This window comes from Oreochromis niloticus, linkage group LG22 (assembly GCF_001858045.2).
Source record: "Oreochromis niloticus isolate F11D_XX linkage group LG22, O_niloticus_UMD_NMBU, whole genome shotgun sequence".
NCBI classification, from domain to species: domain Eukaryota; kingdom Metazoa; phylum Chordata; class Actinopteri; order Cichliformes; family Cichlidae; genus Oreochromis; species Oreochromis niloticus.
Window position 1 is genome coordinate 18,786,507 of NC_031985.2, and position 26,123 is coordinate 18,812,629.

Consider the following 26,123-nt stretch of genomic DNA (forward strand, 5'->3'; position numbering starts at 1 on the left):
TCAGAAATAGAAAATCCAGTGGGCTTAAGTCGTCATTATGAAGAAAAAGTGAAAGTATATATATATATATATAAAAAAAAACGAATGAAAGGGGTCTCTATTCTCTCCATCCCTCACTCACTTTTTCTCTCTCTCCCGCCCACGTTTGGAAAATTCCATGTTGTCATTTGCTAAGACAAGATTCCATGTCAACCAATGAGATTCCAGATCCCCCCAAAAAAGTCATATTGGAGAAAAGGGAGAAGGAATGAGTGAGAGTGCTCGAGATGGAGGAGGAAAGGAGAGAAGGTAGTGACAGAGGCAGACGGAGAACCAGTAGTTATAATCGGCTGTTAGGGAGTATAATGAAACAGCTGTCAGACATATTTAACTGTCTTCTTCTCTCCTGGTTCTCCATTTGTCTCTCTTATCATGTCTTTGTCTCTCCTTCACCTTCTCCTCTGCTCTGCCCTCTTTCTTTGATTTGTCTTTCTTAGTCTCTATTACTTTATCTAATCCATTTTTCTCTAACTTCTCAATTTGCTTCCCGGCTCTCTTTCACCTCTTTCTTTTTCTGCAGCTCTGTTCTTCAACTTACAATTTTTTCTTTCATCTTGTCCCGTTCGCCCTTTGCCTCTTTTCTTTCACTCTGTCCCTGTCTTATAGTCTCGGTCATGTCTTCCTGCACATTCTGCCTGGTGAAATTACTTGATGCTTTGCTCTTTGCTAATTGTCTGGGCAGGGTCTGTTGGATGAGATAATTGTTGAATTTCTGTTGTGAGATCACGTACAGTAATGACTCTCATTTAGACTTTAACATTTATTTTCTTTAGCTGAGTTGACGTATACCATCTCACGCTTAATTCTTTGTACAAATATTACTTTTTCCACCCTTTTTGGCAAAATGATTGCCTTACTGTCACTCTTGGTGTCTATGAAAGTTCAGATTTTCAACTGTCCTATGAACTGATTGTAGTTTCTTAAAAAAAAAAAAAGACAAACACACAGAGAGAAAAAAGTCTTTAACACCGTTCATCTTCAAAAATGTCCTTCTACCATCATAAAAAACCTCCAAATTTCTTACCTTCAATCCCACTTTTAATCCTAATATATTTTAACCATAAGCATAAAAATGGGCAAATAAATAGTTTTGTGTGTCTTAAAAACTAATTTCTGTGCTAAAAAATCCCAAACAACGGACAGTATTTGTATAACATGAACAAAAAATAGTAGTAGACACAAACTTGTATCTCTTGTTATTAAAAAAAAATCCAAGTCTGAAAAATATATAAACATATACAACTTGTCATACACAAAAAAACTACATGCTAGCAATCCATTATACTAGGAAACATGACATAAAAGCAAAACAGAACATTCCCCGCTAATCTGTTCTTCACACCAATTGACGTAACTGCCATGCTGCATATTTGCTGATTCTGAGATCTAATTCCTAGTATTGAAACGATAAACAAGAACATTGCGTCTGTTTGGTGTTCTGTTATCTGTGGAGCTTTGCATCTTTGCTTGCATCACATGCAGCATGCAGCTCTGTTACCACACTGCCCATAGTTAGCTTAAAACCACAGATTTAGAGACAAATCTATATTGTACAGTAGTGAGTCCATTGCCACTGTAAGGCGTGCCAGATTGCCTCATTACTATCATAGCCATGAGCACAGTGTAATCACCTACTGTCTAGAGTCTAACTTAATAAAAAAAATCAGTGCCAGGTTGCTGACTTATATAAAACCTTGGCCTCGACCCTAAATACTACAGTAGAGCCTAGTAGTTTTGTTATTGGTTGGTTAGTTAGACTTAGAGTTGCCTTTTAATTGTCTACAGTTACATACGGAAAATGATGGATTATGTTCATTGTGGGTTTGAGTAGCTAAGGCATAATTATCCTGCACAGCTCTACGATTGGTGGCTTGTGCCATGTGTCCTTTAAATATCTGCTGCTTAGGAACATAAAAATAACTGCCTTGTATCTAATTTCTTTCATGTTTGTCTGTTTGAAGGAAAAGGCAGTATAATCACTCATTGTCTTTTTTTCCCTTTTCTGAATCCTGTAAAGTACTTTATTAAATGTAAAGTTAGCATTAGCTTTCACTATTTAAAGAATTATAAATAAATTCCTGAATTGCTCTTTATTTTCAAAGATTAAGAGTCTGATATGTAGTTATTCATTTGCAGCAGCAATTTTAGGAAATGCACGCATTTGGAAAATGGACAATAAATAAAAACACCCATCTTTTATTCGCATGAAGCAATAACAAGCAAGCAGCCTGCCTCTTAATCAAACTGTTTATGCATTAAATATATATTTTTATTCCTTCTTTTCTGCCTATCAACAGGTGACGTTGGGTGGCACCCTCATTGGAATCGGTCGGAAGACCTCGGATTGCCAGGGAAACACAAAGTACTTTCGCTGCAAATTCTGCAACTTCACGTATATGGGCAGTAATTCCTTGGAACTCGAGCAACATTTCCTTTCCTCGCACCCAAACAAAGTCAAAACACCGCCAACCACACCCCTGCTGACCACAAATAACCTGGCAACGCACGACAACCAGCTGAAGGGACGGAGTCAAGCCTTAGACGGGGCCGAGCGAGTTGCGGTGCGCGCAGAGGACGACTCTTTGGTCGGGTACTTCATCCCAGTCAGGTCTTGTTCGGATTCATCGGGCTGGGTGGGGGAGGCTGGTCGAGGTGCCGTGCAGACGTATTATTGGTGTAAATTCTGCAGCTGGAGTTGCGAGTGGTCGGGGGGTTCTGCAAAGCTTTTAGAGCACTATGAGCAAAGACACAAAATGAACGCCGGTGGTACTACGAGCCCCAACAACTCTAATCCTGGTGGGATGGACAGAGAGCGAGAAAGAGGAGGAAGGAGAGATGGAGGAGAGAGAGACCAAATGGTATCAAAAGGCCGCAAAGATCAGACATCCAACCTCTCCACCACCAGCCAAGGTAATGAAGATGTATTGGAACGTGGCAGTAAGATGATTTTCGGTACTGCTGGTAGATTGTGTCTGCTTAAAGCAAACATAAATGATTGCCCTCAATAAATGAGTCTTCTTTTATTGTTTGTGGTGCTTGTCACCTCATGTTTGTTTGCCTTGATGATCATAATAGGAATTATACGTGATAATATTTGAATTTCTGCTCAGGTTTTATTTACTTTTGTTCTGCTTTTTGCTCCTAGGAGACCCAAACAGCAGTGATTCAGAAGCAGTTGTGACCAGTTATAACTGTCAGTTGTGTGATTTCCGGTACTCCATGGCCCACAGTGCGGATGTGATCGTAGTAGCACCTTTACTACTGCACTACCAGCATAACCACTCCATCCACCGCTGCAGCATTCAGCACTGCATGTATTGTCCACAGGGTCTCTGTCAGCCACAAAAACACCTAGGGGAGGTGAGATAAATAAAATATTGAAATGTTTATTTGCTTGTTTTGCTGCCTGCTTGGTAATTAGAAGAAAAAAAAAGAGCTGTTTTGCAAGCAAAGGAAAAATAAAATGTAATATAGGAACAAGTGTAAAGTTAATTGTTCCAATTTCCTGCCTAGTTAAAATTCCCTTGCTTTCCCCAGTCTACCCACGCACTCTCCCCACCCTCCTTTTGTGCCAGCTGCCAACAGTTCTGTTGCAGCTGTTAAAAATGCAAAAAGGATGGTTAACATCCAAAATTGAGGGTGGCATCATTTACTTAATAATGCACATTCATACTGGTACTGCTGGCTTCCACTTCTTTATTAGATTCATCGAAAATACACGGCTACGCCACAGCATCAAAACCAGAGAAAAGAAAAGGAGGACTTCAAATTCTTCTTATACACATATATTGGTACTAATCAGTAAAGCATTTAAAGGTTCAAACCACTTTTGCACTTACCTTTTTTTCTAATTTGTCTCATCAGGTATCCCACCCATTTGCTTGTCGGAAGCCCACCTGCCCCAAATGCTGTTCAAAGTTCCCTCAACCCGCCAAACAGCAGGACGCCATTGGTTCAAAACCCGCTGTCACCACCTCACCCAGCGTGACTCCTAATCCTAGAGGCGACCACAGTGGGATTTCTGGTTCTACTTTTCACCCCTCTAACCCCGCCCATCCTGTTGTCACACAAGGTATTTGGAGGCATATGTTATTTATATATGTTACATTTATCAGAAGCCTGATTCTGGAGCTTTTCCAGCATGAACCTAAATTCTTCGCTTCTTGCTTCTGATTGGTCCCGCTTTCCTGTCGTAGGCGTCACCCACTTGTGTGACCAGTGTGCATTTGCTACCACTGACATTGACGTGTTGCTGCAACACTATGAAAGCTGCCACAACCTGATCAACCTAAAGGGGGCTCCCCCACATGTCAAAGCTGAGGAAGAAGCTGCGGGAGACAAGGAAGGAGGGCGAGGAGGCGCAGGAGAGAGGGAGTACTCATGTACAAAGTGTCACTTCATTACAGAAGTGGAAGAAGAGATTTTTAGACACTACAGGTGAGATTGCATGGTCATTATAATTGTGTTATTTGATAGGATGTATTTTTTCCCCCCTGCCTAATAAGCTAATAAGCTAACAGTGCCTCAGTTGGTCCCGGGACGAGACACAAATCCCTTTGGGGTCATGGTAGGAGGGGCATCTGACTTAAAAGAAATCTGCCAAATCGATCACACATGCAGAGCTACCCCCTGTGGCCCTTGTAAACAAGGGAGCAGCCAAAAGTAGCTTCTTGATGATGATATTTTTTTTACATTATGTAGTGTTTTTTTTCTGCAAGAGTTGAGCCATTCAGTTTACCATCTTTTTCAAAAATCAGTGCTTTTTTTTTTGCCATGCATGCAGTCAGTTAACTTTTTAAGACATAGAATCTCATACAGATTGAGTATTCACTTTGATTGAGTTCATCATGGGAAAAAAAAGGCACGAATCTGAAAAACTTTGTTCAAGTTAGGTGCTAATTCCTGTGCTTTGATTCAGACCCCTGCGATTCTCCTTTTTACACTCACTTATCAAGTAAATGTTCAGTGAGAGGAAAAAAAGAAAGAAAATTGTACGCTTAAGCTACTCACAGACACCGTTTTGACATTCTCACCTGGAAGCTGCACAGATATGATCACATATTTATAGCCCGTGTTACAGATTTTCAAACTGATATTACACACACCCGTCTGTGATGAAGTCCATGAGTCGAATATCTATGAAAGCACCATGTTGGGGCTTATGGGCTGTTTTCTTGAGGGGCAAAAGGCTTCGGCCTTATGTTCACATTAAAGTTACTCCATGTCGTACATTGCTGGAGATTAGCCGACTTAAGACGCATTCCTCTTTAAATGCGCCTTGGATGCCTGTGAAGCAAAAACCCCAATATTGCAACAAGCTTTACAGTCTTTGACATTTCACCCACGTCTGCTCACTGTCTGAAAGTGAGTGGTCAGAAAGGTCCTATTGAATTTGTCTTGTGCTACGTGAAAAAATAAAGTGGAAAGGTCTTAATCGAAAAATGAAATCTAGGTTTCAAAAATATTACATTTGTCTCGCATTGACAAGTACAAGAAGGATTTAAGTTTCCCTGAAGGTGGGAATTTGTTTTTTTATTTGCACATGTAAATGTCTACAGTAAATTTAGATGTATAGTTTTCTAAAAAATACAAAACACAAAAACTCACTTTTACAGGCTGTAGAGGCTAAACTGGACTCCACAGCCAATCCTGTTTTCTAGATTCAGATTTAGTGACAGAAAAAGTAAATGAAAGGATGAGTTGGGGTGGGGAAAAGGGGAGTGGCGTGGGAAAGTTGGGGCCAAAGACACAAAAAAGTGGAGATAGTTGTGTGGAGATTTGCAGTTACTAATCTACACTACTGATCGGAATGTTTCAGTATATGTTGTCACTTGGCATTGGTATCTAAATCAGGCTAAATGATCAAAGAACACAGTATTGATAAGCTGTGATCGTTTCTGCTGTCAGGGTTTTAAAACAATATGCTGCACTTTCTTTATTCCCATGAAGAATGGAGATCCTCCTCTCTGAGCCTGTGTGCCTGGGGCAGAGGCAGCTGTCACTCCCTTAAACTGCAGCACCATGCAGCACACACAGGCACAGGCCTCAAACTCTCTGCCAGTGTTAAAGTTTTTAAATGTGGTTACTCCTCACGAGAAGTGATGCCAAAGACAATTTCTTTCCATGCGAGGGCAGAAACACAAGCAATATGTGAAGATATTAAATGCAGAGAAATTCACAGTTTTCGTCTGCCCTAGCTGTTAGTTTTTCTGTCGTTGCCCCAGGTATGTTATGGATACTCTGTGTGTGAGCTTAGAGCCCACACACTGAGATAACTTAATTACACGAAATTGGATTGATGATAAAGGGCACCTCGTGTGTTAAGCTGCGGATGGATTCATAAATTCAAGCGAAAATGTTCACAGGAGTATCTGAACGGTTCTCAGTTAAGGTTTTAGAGCACTCACATCGGGAGCACATTCAGAGACGAGCCTTTCCTGAGTCAAAAACAATGCCGTCGCAGTTTGCGGCTCGAGAACTTTTCTCTTTTGACAGCCTGACGAGAACAGCAGATGGCAAGGACCGAAAGACGGGAAGGGAAGAAAGAAGGTTAAAAGAAGGAATGTAAGAGGGAAGGTGAATGAAATACAGAGAGAGAAATTCAGAGAGAAAGGTGCTGAGCAGAGAGCGAGAGAGGGTGACAAAGCAGAGTTTGCAGGGCATTTAACAGTTCACTCACGTCCTTAACAAAATCTAAGCTCTGAATCTTGGAGCTCAAATCAAATAAAAGTGAAATAAAGCCAGAAAGTTTCATGCTACATCTAAAAACAACATTTTTTTTTTTTTTTTTTTGAAATCTGAAGGCCAAGTCTTAGAAAACAAAATGCAGCATGTAGTTATAGGGTGTTCAGTTCAAAGGGTGGTGCTGTGTGATGCGAAAAAGACTGTCAGCTGAGGGAAGCCAATCAGTCTATAAGTTTTATAGATAAACTCTCACCTAGCTGCTGATATACACCTGAAGTACAATCTGATGGCTGACAGTGGTCATGTTATAATCACACCTATAGCACCCAGTCACACAGGTTCTTTACTCACATATCAGATATATATGTGTTAGTCCAGGTAGAGCCAGTCACAGTAAAAAGGATTTTATCCACAAATGGGGAGCCAACCAATGGTGAAGCCACAGTAGACTACACTCACTGGTCATTTTTATTCATTACACCTTGCTAGTACCACTTTGGAGCTCCTTTTGCCTTTAAAACAGCCTAAATTCAGTTGTGGAAACAGTCCTCAGACATTATAGCCTCACATTTGTCGACTGCACATCCAGTGATCTGAATCTCCTCTTTCAACACATCCCAAAGAAGCCATTTGAGTAGCGAAGATTTATTGTAATGTTCAAGTTTGAGAGGATTTGAGCTTTGATACGATGGGTTATCCTGCTCAAAGGAGCCATCAGAAGATGGGTACACTGTGGTTATAAAGTGATGGACATGGTCAGCAGCAATACTCAGGTAGGCTGTGGTATGGTGTTTACACGATGCTCATTTGATAGTAAAGGGCCCAGAGTGTGCCAAGAAAATATCCCTCACAACATTACATCACCACCACCAGCCTGAACCATTGCTACAAGGCAGGATAGAGCCATGCTTTCCATCCGAATGTTGCAGTAGAAATTGAAACTCATCAGACGAGGCAACATTTTTCCAATTTTCTCTTGTCCAATTTTGGTAAGCCCAGGTGAATGTCACCTAGATCACCTGCTCTTAGCTGGCAGGAGCGCATTCAGAGATGCTCTTCTGTATACCTTGGTTGTAACAAGTGGTTATTTGAGTTACCTTTGCCTTCCTATCATTTTGAAGCAGTCTGGCCGTTCTCTATACTCTCATCAAGTCATTTTCACCTAGAGCACTGCCACTGACGGGATATTTTACATTTTTTCAGACCACTCTCTGTAAACCCTAGAGATGGTTGTGTGGGAAAGTCCCTGCAGATCAGCAGTTTCTGAAATACTCAGACTAGCCTATCTGTCTCAACAACCGTGCCACATTTAGACACTCTTAAATCACCTTCCTTCCCCATTTTTGCTCGGTTTGAACTTGATCATTGGCTGATTAGACATTTGCATAAACAAGCAGTTGAACAGCTGAACCTAATGAAGTGGCTAGTGAGTCTACAAAACACAAATTATGCTTCCGGATGCTGCGGAGTGCATTGCTATAATAAGATATTTGGAGAAAAAAAGAGACAAACTTTTTTCCCACTGTCTCGCTGTTTCTTACCCTACTGATGGAACAATGCTGCGATCCTAAAGGAGTCAGAAATCTGAATTTCCGAGTTCCAAGTCAGAATTTGAATCTGGAACTCAGACTGAGGGGCCTCTGGAAAGTCAGAGCAGCCCCAGTACCCCAGAGTTAACAATCCAAGATGGCGGCATTGAGCGTAAACACTAGCAAAACTATAAAACTTTGAATCTGTGCTGGCTCTGTTGTGTATTAACTCATTATAACTCCCCAAATAAGCCATAAGCACAACACTGGTCAGGCGCTGTCCACGGATTCACGGCGCCAGATTTATCAAAACAAGCTTTAGGGCATAATTCTAGTGCAAACTAGAAACTGTTTATTACAAATGAATAAATTATTATTAAAATACAGATAGAAAAAGCATATTTTTATGCTTTTCCCGTAGGAAAAAAGTTGAATTAATGTTACTGAGATAGATCAGCAATCACTACATGTGTAGTGTTAACAGTGACAGACCCAGTAAATGATGAAATCAGTAGGTACGCCAGTCCACGTGTGGATGCTGATGACAAATCAAGGCTGCTGTGTTGTTCAGCCTCTGGAGACATAAGTCTAATGGACACACTATATGCTTTTTCACGTTCTCACAAATTTCTGCAAATATTTCAGCCTCTGTGATCTGCTAGAGGTGCACGCCTTTTATATATTCTTCAACGGCTAATAAAGGAAGAAAGAGAATATGAGGCAGGATGATGAATAAGAATGACTTTTCCTTGATAAGTTTATGTCAGAAGTATATATTTTTTTAAGTATTTTCCCTTGCTGTCATATAGAAATCATGCATCAGATGTACAAGACAGCAAAGAGGCGTACATAGAATATTCTGAGAGGTTATATAGCTCAACGTATTGTAAATGTTTGTGGGGGTGTTGATCTGCAATATCTTCTCATTGTTTTCAAATTCACGCCTTAAATGTTTTGTTTTTGTTTTTTCCTGGATGAGGAATTGTTATGGTAGGGTTCAAAGCAGAAAACAGAGGATGAGAGTCGCAAAATGGAGAAAAATGACTCTGGATATGCTTTTTTTTTCCTGTTTTCAGTGACTTTTGGTCTGTGTTTATTGTCTGCTATTGTAAAACCCTCACTCTGCTGTAATATGCAGTGATAATAACCTACTGGTGGGAAAAGCCTAAGAGAATAAAACAGGCAGTGTTGAGAAAAGCGGTGTTTTCTTATGACATTTGAGTGAAGCAATTAAGCAAGTGTAATTTTGGATTTAAGTGAATTATGTGGTAAATGACGATATTGACAAAGGAATATGAATAACTACAAGATACCAATTGTTAAACTGTGGCCTACCATCATTAATAAATATACCAGCAAAACAATTACATAATACAAGTGCAGACAAAATTAACAGCTTCATTATTCTGTGAAACATTTATTCATGTATTGGTATATCTGTGTCTGTGACAGCTGCAGGGCAAACCGAGCCTGCTGAGGTCCACTGTAAACAACAGTCCAAGTTCTTGTTCTAGATGGTTTAATGCTTTGCTTGTTGGCCTGCACGAGAAGCATCACGGCTGTTGTGTGTGCCAGGAAAAAATCTTGACGCCGTGTATCAGATATATCACTGGTCACTCAGGGGCCCTCGCCAACAGGAAATGAAGGTGGTTTATTGATGGGCGATCCAGTACTTGTCATTCAGATTCATTTATGGTCCTCACGATTTTGAAGTAATTCACTGTGATTTAGTGGGGCAATGAGTCACTTTGTTGGCCTTGAGCTCTGTGAAACTCTACCTGAGTGTTTGGGGGAATTTAGGCAGGGGCGAATGCACTTTAGATTTAGTCAGTACAGGGGGGTGGATTTTCTTCAAACTGTGAGTGATGAAAATCCTATTGGAATTAATTGTATTTACATTTTAGAGCAATAGATTCAAACATGAACAGACTCTCTTGTTGCCAGTAACAAAACTAGTTACTTAAGTCTTTCCTCTTACGTTCAGCCTTATTAGTGTTACTTTGACTTCACTGTGACTCATGCACAGTGAAGATAACCACTGATGACGGGATCTCCTTTTCAAAAAGTCATGTCTCCGATGTGACTTGCAATGCATTTGTTCAGCGAAGGTTTGAGCAACTCAAGAATAAACTGCTTATTTTTGCAATTAGCAGTAATGCTTTATGATTAACATAAAAGCAAACCGTATGTACTAGTGTGAATTTTAATGCTGAATATTTTGTTCCTTCTGAGGGTTCGTTTTGTATTCATGAGTAATTTACGCACTGCTCTTTTCTCTCGGCAGGCGTGTCCACGCGTGTTGTCGCTGTCGACGCTGCGACTTCACGGCTCCAGATTCATCAGCCCTCCTCGACCATTTCAACTCAGCTCACTGTCACGACTCCTCTCCCTCGTTAGGCTCATTCACGACGACCTCCTTGCCCACCTCACTGACTCCTTCCCTAACACTCTCGGCCAATGGCTGCTCAGCGCCTTCTACTTTAGCCATTAAAGAAGAGAGCAAAGGGGATATCCGCCTCCTCTACTCCCTGGCGCCGCCTGAGGGACGGTTGGCCGAAGGTGGCAGAGAAGAGGCAGGTGGGCTGGTAAAAAGTGAGGGTGGCGAGGAGAAAGAAAGAGAACGGGAAAAGGGCTGGGTTCTTGGTGAGACAAGAGGACTGGGGGAAAGAGGGGGTGAGCAGGCCCACGGCTTACTTTGGGTGCCTAAGGAGCGAATGGGACCTGAAAGAGGTGCAGGAAGTGGGAGCCCATCTCTTTTCAACTCCCCACTGTCGCTGTCTTTTGCCAATCACGAAACCTCACAGCAGAAAAGAGGCGTGGCCTCACCTAGCATGGTTTACCTGGGAGACACCAAGTCATTTTTGGGAGATACAAAGTCCTTTTTGGCAGATGCCAAGTATGGAGGAGGGAGACCAGGATCAACCGCTTCAGGTGGTGCAGGAGCTGGCGAGAAGCAGAGCCAAATGACCCCCCAGCAGTACACAGGAGGAGGAGGAAGTGCTGGTGGTGGTGGAGGTGGTGGAGGACAGGAAGGGAAAGGAGGAGCCAATAAAGAGGAATCCCAGTCCTTGCTAAGGGTAAGGTGGAACATGCAAAACCCCCTGCTTTTCATCTCATTCTAATGAGATGAAAATCCTTCTTCTTTGTCTCATTTACACCCTGACTTTTGCATTTAGCTCTCTGAATGGGAGCCTTTGTAGCTAGGCCTCTGTAGCCAGATCCTGCCTGCTGAGAAGCCTTAGTTATCAGGGACCTTCTATTAATACACTTTCATCTTAAACTCATCTTTCCTTTCACTCAGATGTGAGGATTAGATCTCATGCATTGAGCTGCTACACTGTAATCTTTTATTCTTCCATCATATTTTGAGGGCTTAAGCAGATTTGTGTTGGCTAACAGAGTGTGTACCCAAATGATTGTGTGTGTTCATATCTGTCCCTGTGCATATGATTCCATGACATCATTTCCTTTCCCATACGCGGCATTCATCTTCTTTAAAAAAAAAGTGAACTCACAACAGTGAGAAACCCACCCGCTGCTATGGAAACGGGGAGGAAAACTGACAGTTCCCATGGCTACCACATGTCAGTCAGCTCCCTCACCCTACTTTGTGGACCACAATGCTTTTGACTTCACAGTGATGTCATTGACTGGCAGTAACAAACTGTGGTTTGCCTGCGCCACAGAGCTTATTGGGTATGATCACATTAGATCAGAATAGACTGAACTCTCTCTCTCTCTGTATATATATAAGTACGAGTTAGTGTGTGTGTGTGTGTGTGTGTATGAGTGTGTGTGGTGTCAGGGTTTGACATGGGGCTGTGTAAATGGTAGTATTGAGTGTTAGAGTTGTGTTCTTAGTGTGTGTACGGATATGCTGCTGTGTGATTCGAGTCCATGGGCCCTTTGTAGGACTTGGGGTTTGGCCTTTTGGATGTGTGTGAATGTGTGTTTGTGTGTGTGAGGTGTTGGCAGTAACTTGGCAGGCTGGGCAGGGTGGGGCAGCAAGAGGTTTACTCATTATCGTGGGTGGGGCAGTGTGTCTCTGTGAGAGAGTGGGAGGCTAAGACTGAAAGAGGGAGGCACAGATAGAGAGAACATGCGTGCATGCGTGAGAGAGAAACAGTGGAAGATTAAGATAAAAAGACGTAGACGGGGAAAGTCAGACAGAGATAAGAGTATAACAAATAACTCACCCCTTTCTTGCTTGCTCTTTAGAGAAAGCTAGTCAAGAAAATGTTTTCAAAATTATAAATGTACAGAACAAAACGAGACTGGTTAATATAGATTTGTAAATTTGGCGAGCACGTTTTTCACTTTCACTCTCACTCAGTGTTATTCTTAACAGTCTGACAGTTTGATATGTATGCTTATTTTAGATATTCACTAATATTATGAAATGTTTTTGTAGAGTCAAATATTCACATTTGAGGCTTTTTAAATCATCATCATTCCATCAGGATGAATATTATCTCTTTTTTCCATTATTGTATACACATTTCCTCCAAAGCTATGGACATCCATTCATTTAGAGGGGGGTCCACCCTGGACCCTGTGACCGCTGTATCACAGGGCTATCACTGAGAGACACACAGCCATTCACATTCAGAGGAGGGCATTGTGGTGGAACAGTGGTTAGCACTGTTACCCCACAGTAAGAAGATCTTGGGTTTGAATCCACTATCTCGCTAGGGCCTTTCTTTCGATAGTTTCCATGTTCTCCCCACGTCTGCATCGGTTCTCTTCAAGTACTCTGGCTTTAGAGATGCGTCGTTAGTGGGGCTAGGTTAACTGGTGATTCTAAATTACTCAGAGGTGTGAATGTGAGTGTGAATTGTTGTCTGTCTCTAGATATAAACCAGTAGTTCTCAAACTGTGGGGGTGATGTCGCTTGTGGTGAATAGAGTCGCTGCTGTGGATGTGAGGCAGATAAAGTGCTTAAAGCTCTGTATGGGCAAATGTGGCCTGTGGCTTAAAGTGCTTTAAGTGGTCAGTAAGACCAGAAAAGAGCTGTATAAATGTCAGTCCATTTCCAGGCCTGAAAACGTCTGCGAACCGCTGACTTAAAAAACGATTTGGCTGCTGCAGGTTTGCAATGGCCGACCCATCAGCAGGTCAGTAAGGGTTGAAGCTCATTTTAAATATCTTCTATATTTTGTGAAGACCCACTTTTGTATAAGCCATCTCTGACTCTTCCATTTGCATTTGTGCTGCCTATGAGAGCCTAAAGAAAAGATCAGATGTTTACATAAACAGACAAAAACCCATAGTGAATCTTTGAAGATGAAAACAACTAAAAAAAGAATAAAAGGAGATGAGAAACAAGCAGTTTATTAGAGACGTAGCTGAACACGACTTGTTGCTTAAGTAACTTCATAAGATATGGCCTTTTCTTCCTCTTCTCACTGCACAATATTTATTCTCAGTTTCCATGGCTTGCACTGTCACACACAAACATAAATATGCCCGGCACACACAGACACATGGACTGGAGTTGACTCATCACTGGGCGGGGTGAGGGAGGGGCACTAATGCAAGAAAAAAAAAAAAAATCTGAAATAGCTTTGAACACACACATACACACACACACACACACGCAAAAACAAACTTTTGGCCTAATTTAAATGTGGCATGTGGACTCAAGAGGGCAGAGTCTGTTAAAAATCCATCCAAAATCCAAATCCAGTGTAGAGTTCAAGAGGAGGCGGAAGGCAGTGATGGAGGGATGCAGGGAGTGATTTAGTAGGGAGGAAGTATATGATTAAAACCCGGCAAATATGGAAACAAATGGCCAGTCATATTTCATCCCAACCTGTGTGCGTTTGTGAGAGTGTGTGCATGTGGTTCTGTGGTTTTTGTATGTTTCCCTCATCCTTGTTCTTTCTACTGTCCGCTGCATCGATCCGTCTTCCCCCTCCTTTTTCCTTTCGTTCTTTTTCTTTCATTTCCCTTCTTTTCCTCAAAGGACAACTCGCCCAATACGCGGGGATCGATACACACCTCACGCACACAAAAGCCATCAGACGTGCACACACGCTCCCACGCAGGTGTGCACTCACACATACACACAAAGCACCCACAGTTCTTAGTATTCTGGTTTTGTGAGGCTTTTTGCTCGGTGGAGGGGAGAGAATATTTTCTTTTGAAAGCCCTGATCTATAATTGCCGCACAGCGTTGCCTTGTTGAGACATTGGCCCACTATTGGCTTTGTTTTCATAGTGATTTATTACATTGAAGACATTTTCTCAGTCTGAAATGTTATTTTCTAGCTGTTTTACTGACTGTATGAGACAAGGATAGAAAGCGAATGAGGTTTAGAGATGAAATTAAGCTAAAAGCTCGGTTGATGTTTGAGTTTATAAATGGAACGAGGCAGACTTTGAGTAATGGCGGTTTTTCCAGTTAAGTGGGGCTGAGAAAGGTTTGCCTCCGAGCCAAACATATGTGAACATATGTAGATATACCCGAACATATGTGACTCTGTCCAAAACGTACATCATCTAATAAATTCCAGCTTGTGTTTCCGAGGGGAATTCCACCTCAAGGACGACACGGACTGCTTAAGTGCACATAAGCAAAAGAAACTGTGGATTTGGCCTTACGAACACAGTGAATCTCGTGGTCATATGGCAGTATTGAAACACGGGCATTTGAGGTTTTAAAAGTCCCATGCGTGACATTCAATTCCATGTGAGAGACAGAGAGAGAAAATAGAGAGACCGAACTGAGAGAGATAAACGGGAATGTGTGCTTTCAGCAGATCAGAGAAGAGTTTCATTAAAGTTTCTCTCGTTTACATTTCTGCCCGATGGAGCTAATTATGTTTAAAGGACGCACACGCTCACACGCGCGCGCACACACACGGACTACACACACACACACAGACACAGAGCTGTAATTCCATAAAGTTCTCATTACTTGGCTTTCAATTTTCTTTTATCCTTTCTTTCTGTTTCTTTCCTTTTGCGTACATTTCGGTGTACATGTGTGTCTGCGTGCTTACCCCTGCTTGTGTACTTAATTATGTGCATTGTGTCTCCATTTGCATTCCCGGCATGTGTGTGTGCGTGTGTGTGTTTTGCGAGGAAATTAAAGCGTGAATTTAACTTATTTTCTGTGCTGATAATTTAGCATCCCTTTATATCCGCTACAGGAAATTATAGAGCTTATGTTCGAGTCAGTGTGTGTGTGTGAGACTGTGTGTTTGTCTGAGTCTGTGCATTTGTATTCTTAATGCTTTTTAAAATCAAAAAAATGAGTAAAAATTGTGTTCTTTGACTTATCTGTGTTATCTGAATATTATCTTTGTTTTAGAGCTTTTTTGCCACTGAGCTTTGCGCTCTCTACAAATACCCCTCAGAGTGAACTTCAGATTGCCTTTGATATAAAGATATACTTAACCGTTCCTTCTCGAGAACTTGTGTACCTTTGTTTACCTCATGGAACATCCCTTGAGAGTCAAGAAAAGTACTTTAAAAAGTGGTTTCATTTTAAAGCTGGAAAACTTCTAGGAGGTGAGAAACACCTGAACAATCCAAGCCCTGCTTAGTTATAAACCTATCCTGTCATTGCCCATTGTTTTGTAGCTGGATGCTAGTGGACATTCTGGTTGTGTGCATAACCCTTTTGTATATTTCCCTCCCTGTCATACGTCAATAAACAGTGTATCTTGTGGGCAGTGGTTGTTGCTGCAATTGCTCACCTCAAAGCTCACAGTAGTTAACATGGTACCCCTTCACTTGTGTCGCACCACAAGTTCCTGAATTTCACCGACAGACGATGGTTTTTGCCAGCACATCGCTTCTCCTCTCTTCCTGTGTTTACGCCACTTAATTATCAACAAATTTCACCACAGGTTAGAAAAAAGAACGTGTTTGAGGCTAACAGCTGCTGACAAGTTTCTTCTTTTACATATCTCAGTTTCTATCACGTTTATGTAAATTACAGACCTCTGCAAAAAGTCTTGAGACACCCACTCTCTTTTATATTTTGCTTCCAAGGAGTCACCTTCTCTTTTCCTTTTTTAAGTCTTGATCAGTAGTTCTCCAACATTTCTGAGAATCTTTCAAAGTTTTTCTTTGAAAGCAGCACATTAGCTGCTTTTACACCCATTTTCAGTCTAGACCATGTTTTTTAACAATGCTTTTTTGAGCGATGCATCTGGCCCTTCAGGTGATCCCTCAGCTGTTACCAAAAGCCGTTGGGTGGCTGTCAAGAAGCCATTTTTAAGGAAAAGCTGAGAAATGCCAGTGGCAACAGGTCTTGTGTGATGAATCCAAAGCTGAAATTTTTGGATCGTCATAAATATGTACAGAAGCCGTTATAACCAAAAGTGTCTACAGCCACCTGTAAAGCACAGTGGAGGTTCTGTGATGGCTTGGGGCTGCATTTTAATCAGTGGTGTTGGGGATCTTGTTATGAATGCAGAAAAGTATCATCAGATTTTGATCCACCATGCAACACCATCTGGAAAGAGTCTGATTGGCAAGGGCTTTTATTTTCAGCACGACAATGATGCTAAACACACTAGCCATGCAGTAAAACCATCCCCAGAGCCCAAACCTCAATGTTATTAAAGCAGTGTGGGATCATCTTGACAGAGAACAGAATAAAAAGGACTAACATTCAAAGAAAAGCTATAAATGTCCTTCAAGAAGCCTCAAGAACTATACTTTCTTGTAATACTTAGAAAAATGACAAGAAAGCTGCTTAAGAGAGTTCAGAGAGTTCAGACACTCACATTCAAGCTGTTAGAATCATACAACTGTTTTTGCCTTATGTACTATATTTTCATAGATGTTTGCACATATTTCAATGAATCATTACTCAAGACACACAGCACAGTACTCTATATAGGTCAGTATGGTTTAGATTCCTGCTCTGATCTTTTCAAATTATTTCATAATCCTGGCAGTGTACAGTAGCCAATATTTAGTGTACAGGAAGAACCCTTTTGATGTTGGTTACTTGATTTCTTCATTTATCGACGCATTCGGCCATTGCTGAGGCAGCAAACTGCATATCCGACCCACTGCTTCAGTACCGGCAGACTATCGACTGGTCCGACAGCCATTAAACATCAATACAGCAGTTGAGAGGAGTCTAAGCTCAAAGGAACATTTTTTTTTCTACAGACATCCTAACAAAATTCACCTCATAGACGAAGCTGCTCTGGTGCACGCTTTTAGCATCCTATAGACTGTCTCTTATGGGAAGGGTTAAAAGAGCTGCGTTCGCCGTGTCTCGCTGCAGTTTGTGTGTGTTGTGTGCAGATGTGTGTGCGTGTAGGAAAAAGGAAGACATACTGATATTCATCCATTCTCTCTCTTGCTCTCTCTCTCCCTCTCTCTCTCTTATACACCCTCAGACCAAGTTGTCTGTTCTGGGCTGCTCGGTTTGTTTGTGTAGCAGTCACATTTCCCATCAGGACACAGACTCAAATAAACACAGGCCATGTTGGAAAGAAAAAAAATGCAAGTGTCTGAGTCTGAGTGTCCGTCTTTGTGTGTGTGTGTGTGTGTGGTAATGTGCCTAGTGTATAAAACCCAGGCTGTGTTTGGCGTAACAGAAACATAATCGGACAACCTGTTTGCTATAATTTTTACCTGCGTGTGTTTATGTGTCTGTCTGTGGAAACAGTGGCCCTTACGCTCATGTGTGAGCACGTGCGTGTCCCTCATGTGTGAGCTGCGCGCCCGTCCGCTGATGGGAATGTTCGTGCACGTCACAGTTAAAACCAGTGTGCGGCTTTATGCTGTGTGACAGTTCACAGCGGTCTCATTGTCTGCTAGGAATATTACATTTAGCTTGAAAAACAAATTACACCATTTTAACCACATTTAGACCCATTTTGGGTTTTCCACACATGTCACGCTCGCACACGCACATTACAGCTGACAACGTGCGTAGTTCGAAGGTGACAGCTTGGCATTTTTGGCTCGCATAAATCATGAATTTGCCTTGACTCTGTCTTGGCTCATGTTCGGATGGTAATCCTCTGTTTAGGACTGCTTTGAATTGTCTGATTGACTAAGTCTGACTTGGGTTAGGGAAAAAAAAATCTGAAATGTTTCTCCTCAACCTGCTTGCCACATCACACCATTTCCAAAAGCATAAAATCAGTCAGCGGCCCTAGAAAAGGACGCATAATTGACTTTATAATCACAGGATTTGGCAGCGTGGTTTAGACTTTAGATTAGTCAGAGCTTCCTCAAATATGACATTCAGCCTCCATCCCATGTGCCTGACATGTCTCATTTGCTGAAGTGTCCTTGACATTGAATTATTATTTGCTCCAGGGCTGCCATATGTAGCTGAACTTCCTGTTAAGGGGAAGCAGCAAGATAAGGCACTGTTCCTTCTGGGGTATTAAGAAACACTTTCCTGTGATTGTATGAACTTTACTGGCACTCTGTGAATTGTCCTATTTATTACAAACCACACCCCTCTGGCACAGCTTTAGGAAAGCCATTAAAACAATTTGGATAATTTTAGTGTGGATTTCAATAGATTTGTTTCTTTATTTATATATTTTTTGCAGATAAAGTAGAACTATAAAAGTATCTTATAATATCTTATATATGTATAATATATTCATGCCGTCTGTTCAGATGTCCTCTCGCTGTTGGGAGCATATTATTCGTTCAGGCGCATGTCACTTACACATCGAGCGTTGTCATTGGTTTAGCTGGGCGCCAGTGAAACATGTGTTCCACCCACCCCAGCAGAGAACCAACCAGGTGTTTTTCATCATGTCGACATGGCAACGGTAAAACACAGTGGTTATTTTAGCTCCTAGCTGTAATTTAGACGTTTACATCAATTACTGTTACAATCAACTTACATACACACTACTGGAAGTGTGTGTGTGTGCACATGCATGTGTGTCTATGTGTGTCCTTTTCTATTTCTGTGTTTTTCTGCCATGGCTTGCACATCTAGCCCATTGGTCCTTGTGTGTTTCTCTTTGTCGGGCTCTCTCTCTCTCTCTCTCTTCTTTTCCTTCCGCACTCGCTCTCTCATTTTTGGTGTAAGGCAGGAGCAATTCACCGCAGGCTAAGTGTGTGTGCACATATGTGCATGGACATAGACACACACACGTGTGTGTGTTCACACATGGAACCAATATTAAGGCCAGATGTTCATTTTGCTACAACAAGACCTCTACACGCAACTCTAGCCAGCTACATACACACACACACACACATACGCACAAATGCATAGGATACACCAATCTGGCAGCACTTCTGTAATTAGGAAGCTGATTGGTTAGATTAAATGTCCATCTGACCCCTGACCAATAGTTAATTTGAAAACCCTGCCTGCCTTCCCCTTCTCCTCTGTCCCTTGGCTCTCTTGCCTTGCCTCTGCTTTCCTTTCCCCATCTCTTCTTTAAATCACAAGTTCTTCCACACAATCGGCCCTTGTCTGGATAATAGTGAGTGATGCAATTTGACAAATAGGAGAAAAAGAAGCTAGAGAAAATTACGGTAAATAGTTTGACCAAAAGTGCTTCCAGTAAATGACTTAAAGTTGATTGACAAATGACCACTAATGACTTTTTCTGTTTTTATCCACCCATGTATCTGAGCTCATTAATGAAAACATGTCTTTCCACAGACACGGAGTAAAGAGCAATAAATTAACATGTAGTATTAGTTGTATTAGTTTTTTTAACTTTAGTTCTTTTTTTCAGTGTTTTACAAGGCTTTCTCTGATCTCTGCCTAACATGTGAGTTGCCCAGGAGAGACACTTCTCCCATGCATTTTAACAAAAGGATGTGTCTCTTCTAGTGTTCAGACAGGGTGAGGGAACATTACGAAATAACTATGTTAAAAAAAAAGGCGAGAACGCTGTAAAATTTGAAAAGAAGTGCAGCACAGATATCCTGCCAAACCCAAAAGGTAATAAAAAAAATAAGATAAGAGTTCATTCCCACCTACATCTTTGCTGACGTGTGCCAATTATCACTTCACTGTGACACGCCCAAACTCTTTAAGCGCATCTCGTGTTTAAACACGGAAATCGTCATGACAGCGCCGCACCTAATTCACTGCGAGAAAGCAACTGGAAAAAGTAGATTTAGAGAAGAATTTAAAAGTGCAGCACCCATATTCATATTCACACCACACGGGCCCACACACACTCAAAAATATACAGTACGCACGTACACACTCCGGCTCGACCAGTCATCTTGACACTTTAATCCACTTCACTTAAGGACATCGAGTCACACCCTGCTCTGGTGTGCGTGAGAGGGAAAGTGAGAGGGAGAGAGTGAGGAAGTGCATGTGTGTGTGTGTGTGTGTGTATGTGTGTGTTTGTGGGCAAGTAATGCCATGGCAACCTTGGCGGCCCAAGGACCTCTTGGCGAGGTAGCAAGATCGCCCAGGGCATGTGTGCGTGCGGCCGACGATTCTCAAAAAAAAGGTGTGAGTGTGTGCGTGTGCAAGCAGAACGCAGAGATTTTCACTTTTAACTCGTCTCGGTGGAAACTCACATCCGCCCCTGAAGTTATAATACACACTCGCTCAGTGACATGCATACTTGATAAGGAGTAAAAGCTAGTTAAAGATACATCACTTCTTCTCCTTCCCTGCTCACTGTCTCTTTCCCCCTCTCTTTCAGCCTTTGCTCCTCCCCCTTCTTTCTGCCTCCCCCATTGTGTCCCATGTGAGGTCTTCACTCATTAGGAATTCTCCACTAGTGTGTGCATGTTTGTGTGTGTGTGTCTGTCTGTGTGCTAGTTCGTTTATGAATTCTGCTCCACTGGCATGATGCATCTTGTACACTCAATTTCCCTTAAGACCGTTTCTCTTTTGTTCTCCTTCTCACTCTCTCTCCCTTTATCACTATCTGGCTGTACAAGACAACAGGGCCTGACACAACTCAGCACAGCTTCAACTGTTCCAGACTTGTTTGCTCCTAGAGTATATATATATTGACTCGTATTGTGTTCTTGTTGTCCTGTGTAGCTCAGTGGATAGAGCCGAAGCTAAAGACACTGTTGTGTTGTGTGTATTGCTTGTCTTTACAGCTAAGAAGTTTTAGTGAGAGCTGTAGAAAGACCGAGTTTGGTCCTCGGTGCATCTGTGGGTGCAGACCTTCACTGGATTTTTCTTCCATATGAAACAGATGAGACACTTCCTGTCCAGCTTGAACAGATGTTTGGGGCTTCATTTTCAGTCATTCTCCGTGCACTAAATGGCCACTGAATTGATAGTGTGAACATCATCAGCATGGTATTCACACCTCTGTATGACGGATGTATAGAACTGTTCCAGTGGATGAAAAATGCAGACACCGAGGGAGCAAAAAATGCTTAGAATATATCAATTTATAGGACCTCGGGAAATTTTCAAGTCTTCTAATCAAAAATTTGAAACCTCTTGTCACTGAGGTTTTGTGGTAATTAATTCATGAATGGATTTTTTTTGTTTTGTTTTGTGTGGGGTTTTTTGAGTCACTTGGATTCTTTCTGCTTGATTTAACTGTGTTTGCATTCTTTGTAGTTTTTTTTGCAATGTTAAAAACACTGAACTTTTCAACTTTTCAATACAAACTTTTTTAAGCACTGTGGATATGGTCGGTAGGAATCACCTAGCGTTCTAGTCTATCACTGAAGAAGAGAGATGCCCAGAAGCACAAGAGAACTGTGCCTGCCATACATGCAAGATGATGACTAGCGCAGCTGTCACGATAGCTCTGCCATAACTCGTTTGAATGGCAGTAAGAGTTGGGTGTAGAAATTCTTGTTGTTATCCTGAAATACATGTTAGCATTGTTTTTTGCGAGGCAGCTACCATTGCCATTGTGAAATCAAATGCATGGAGTGGGTAATATAATTCTTAGCCTGCTAACTACATTGTAGTAACATAAACGGGCGACACAGCAAAAAGCCTAACATTTCACTCTGTGTCCTGTCAGTAATATACATTATTAACGTTTTAAATAAAACAGTCTGCCACCACAGTGTCTGTGATTTAAACCACTTGGCCGCCCCTCCCTGAGCCTGGCTCTGCTGGAGGTTTCTTCCTGTTAAAACGGAGTTTTTCCTTCCCACTGTCGCCAAAGTGCTTGCTCATAGGGGGTCATATGAGTTGCTGGGTTTTTCTCTGTATGTATTATTGTAGGGTCTACCATACAATATAATGCGCCTCGAGGTGACTGTTGTTGTGATTTGGTGCCGTATAAATAAAACGAATTAAATTGAATTGCATTAATTAGCCCCATATTATTTGTCAGATAATGCCATTAAGAATTCATTCATTTTAATTTTCTTTAAAAGGCACACATAAAGATAAAGTGAAGGAATCAAGAAGTAGACGCAATGTGAGACTTTACAGCGGATGTGCTGTTAAACATCATTTTAATAATATGCATGCTGTGTGTGTGTGTGCGTGTGTGTATACTGTTATTCAAAGGTGCGTCATTGTTGCAGATGTTTGGCTTCTGAGCTTGTGCACAGTCACAAATGAATACACACACACACGTGCATGCTGACACAAACATTCACACAGTCCCCTAGTCCCATCTATCCTGTTCCTTAATAGACCAGGTGCAGCCAAACAATGGGTGTGTGGACGCATGCCCCTGTTTGTGTGTGTGTGCGTCTTTGTGTCACTATAAGTTACCAATGTGCTCACATGTCCTTGAATGTTTTTATTTTTCAAAGTTGTCTTTATAAGTGGACTTTATGAACATCTAAGGAGGACATATCGCTTCACTAAAATCAGATGTGCCGAAGCAGACACACTTTGACTCAGATAGCATCTGGTTGTATCTGCAGTCTGTGTTTATGTTACCCATTAGAGGAAAACTTAGAGACTGGTCTCATATGTCTTTTCCCACTAGATCAACACAATTACAACACTGTTATCTCCCCGTCTCCCAGAAATCTTGGAACTATAATTCATCTTTCCAACTGTAACAGAATTTTTTTTTTTCTTATATTTAAGCCAAGTCTGATAGGATTCACTTCCAGACCAGCATTTATTCATGTATTTTTGGGTTCAGGTCAAGTCCTTTCTGAAAGCGGATCCGTGTTATTGCTTTGATCTAACACAGCTCACTGATTTACGACAACTCTCTCTCTCACAGCCACGAGCCTGGTAGTCAGAGGTTTAATGCGCCAAAAAAATCATATAAAAACAACTGCAATTTATGTATTTTTTTATTCTTCAAAACTTTGGTTTTCCCACTAATTGGATTTTATTCCATATTAATGTAGTAATAATAGCGCAGAATTTTCCCACCGTGTTAATTGCTGAAAAGTCAGACAGGTAAAGAAATATGAGCAGTCAGACTAAAGTGATGCATTTAAAAAAAAGTCACACCTTTGAAGAGGAAAAGGCACACAAGCTTGGTAAAACTCTAGCTGCAGGTTTGCATGTGTTTTCTTTCACAGTCTACAGGCAGAGTTTTGCAGCACACAGTCCCTGTGCAATCAGCAGTTGTAGAAAAAAAATCTGCACATTTTTATTGCCTCAAAGTCGGCTGGTTAGATATACTGGCTAAATTGTCAACCTAGTTTTTTCTCAGTGTGATCTTGTCTAAATTTTTCTCTTTTTTTATTGAAACGTTAGTCCTTCCACTTAGTGTCATTGTTTTTTTTTTATGTCCATTTTACAACCAAAATAGGAATGGAATTTCTGTTGTGTCATGCTTTATGCTGCAAAAAAGCTGAACCTTATATATAAATATGAATGAAGCATACAAACACGTCACAGAAACATGCACGCTCCCACACACCTTGCAAACATTTGTAAATGATTAGTATTACGTAAAGCCCGCTATTTTCAGATTAACCAGGAAAGAAGCGTTTCATTACATCAGGACCACTGAGTGAGCAGCAGAAAAAGAAATTGAGCACCAAGGGACATGAGCGTAAGAGTCAGAGAGAGAGAGAGGAAGAGCAGTGAGAGGCAAAAATAATAAAAAAAAATATGAGGAGGAGAGAGAAGACACGGGGAGAATGAGGGAAAAAAATAAAGGCAGACAGAGAGAGAAAGGGGAGCAGCTGCCAAACTCTGAGTGGGGTTAAGCATCACCACAAGAACAACCTAATAAGGTCTGAAAGTGTGCACGCAGACACACACATACACACAGACTTGGCCTCTGTTCAAAATCTGTGTTTCTGCAGTAAGCAACAGTAAGCAGTAAATCACATCTGCCCCCAGAGCCTCCGACGCTGAATGCTGTTGTGATGCATAATGTTGAAATCTTGCGGAGGAGTTTTCTTCTGCTGACCTTACACTACATGATTTTTGAAGCTATTTTTGTGGTAGGCTCATTTACAAGTCTAGTAGATTTACACGGGTTGTCATGTGTCTTTCCTAACAAAAAAACCAAAAAAAAAACACATAGCATTTAATATTCATGGGGGTCTTTTAGGGGAATTTGTGGAAATGTAAGACTATCAAAGCACTTTGCTTTTCTATAATGGGAGACCTGCGGATGCAATAATAAGAGTGAAAATTGTTATGAGTTTATTCACACATTGATGGCCACAGGATGTGTTGCAACACGAGCAGGTATCCTGTCTGCTGATTTCGCCGCGTTCACCTTCTATCTATCAAGCCACACTTGAGCTCGAGATTGCAATCGTTTTCCTTCCCTGCCAGCAGCGTGTGTGGCCTGTTGTCTATATTTTGTGCCGCGTTAGACTAGGTGTGCTGTAATTTGGTGTCTTATATGGCTCTTTTAAAACTCTTCAACCTGAAAACTTGCAATGCGAGAGCTTCCGTCTGCAATGCATCATATAGTGTGAACATTTCCAGGAATAAAAGCAATGACTCATGTCATTAAACGCAAGGCTTTGAGATTAAATGTTCCCTGTACGTTGTTTAGGCATTAGTTGAGCTAACCAGTTGAAACAAAACAAATTTCTCATGGTTGTAATGTCTATTTCACGTAAATTCACTCAATTAAAAGGTAATAGCGAGTATTATTATTTAATTTTTTAAAATCATTTTTTACCGGGGAGGCTGTGGCTCAGGTAATAGAGCAGAAGGCAGTGGTTTGATTCCTGGCTCCTCCAACCTGTCTATCGAAGTAACCCACGTTTCTCCGTCTGGCAGTCCAATGGATGAGACTGGGTTTGTTGGTAGCCAGGAGAATAGTACGCGTCTGATTGCATAGTGCCAAGTGTGAAGTTTGGTCTAGGGGAGATTAAGGTGTGGGGTTGTTTTCAGGAGTTGGATTCGGCCTCTTAGTTCCTGTAAAAGGAACTCCTAATATGTCAGCGTACCAAGACATTTTGGATAATTTCAACTTTGCTCCCAACTTTGTGGGAACAGTTTGGTGATGGTCGCTTCCTGTTCCAACATGACTAGGCACCAGTGCACAAAGCAAGGTCCATAAAGACATGAGCAAATTTGGTGTAGAAGAACTTGACTGGCCTGCACAGTGTCCTGACCTTTGGGACAAATTAGAGCAGAGACCGTGAGCGGACACCTGACATCATATTAAACTCTATGAATTAAGAATGGAACATCGCTCAAGTGCACATACACATGTGGGTGCAGTAAATGCATTTGGTAATATAGTGCACTTTTTGAATTCAATTAAAGAAGAAACTGCTAGGGTATTCTTTAGTTATCTCCTGAAACAGCCAGAGGACAAGCCCGTGTAAAGCATCTCCAATCTATTTAAACATTAGTGCACTGAAAACCATGCTGTATCTGCCTCATAATTGGGTGCAAATCACAATCTCTCACCTTGGCAATAAGTTGTGATCTAGTTTGGAGCTTCATTTCTTAGTGAGTCAGTCTTATTGGAGTGTTCTTAATCTCTTTTTAAAGTGTTAATGTAATAACATGCAAGCTGCAGGTTACTCTTTCGCTCACTCTGTAGTTGTGCTTTTAGTACA

General features: G+C 41.4%; 1 protein-coding gene across 4 annotated transcripts in view; it reads left to right on the forward strand.

The window, feature by feature from the left end:
- The window catches only part of trps1 (trichorhinophalangeal syndrome I), a 119,058-nt gene that overhangs the window by 53,860 nt on the left and 39,075 nt on the right, over positions 1-26,123 (forward strand). For all 4 annotated transcript variants that reach the window (XM_005478441.4, XM_019350955.2, XM_005478442.3 and 1 more), the window contains 5 exons: positions 2,337-2,949; positions 3,185-3,399; positions 3,904-4,111; positions 4,236-4,476; positions 10,537-11,329. In XM_005478441.4, coding sequence (XP_005478498.1) covers positions 2,337-2,949; positions 3,185-3,399; positions 3,904-4,111; positions 4,236-4,476; positions 10,537-11,329 — 2,070 coding nt within the window. The remainder of the gene's footprint in view (positions 1-2,336; positions 2,950-3,184; positions 3,400-3,903; positions 4,112-4,235; positions 4,477-10,536; positions 11,330-26,123) is intronic.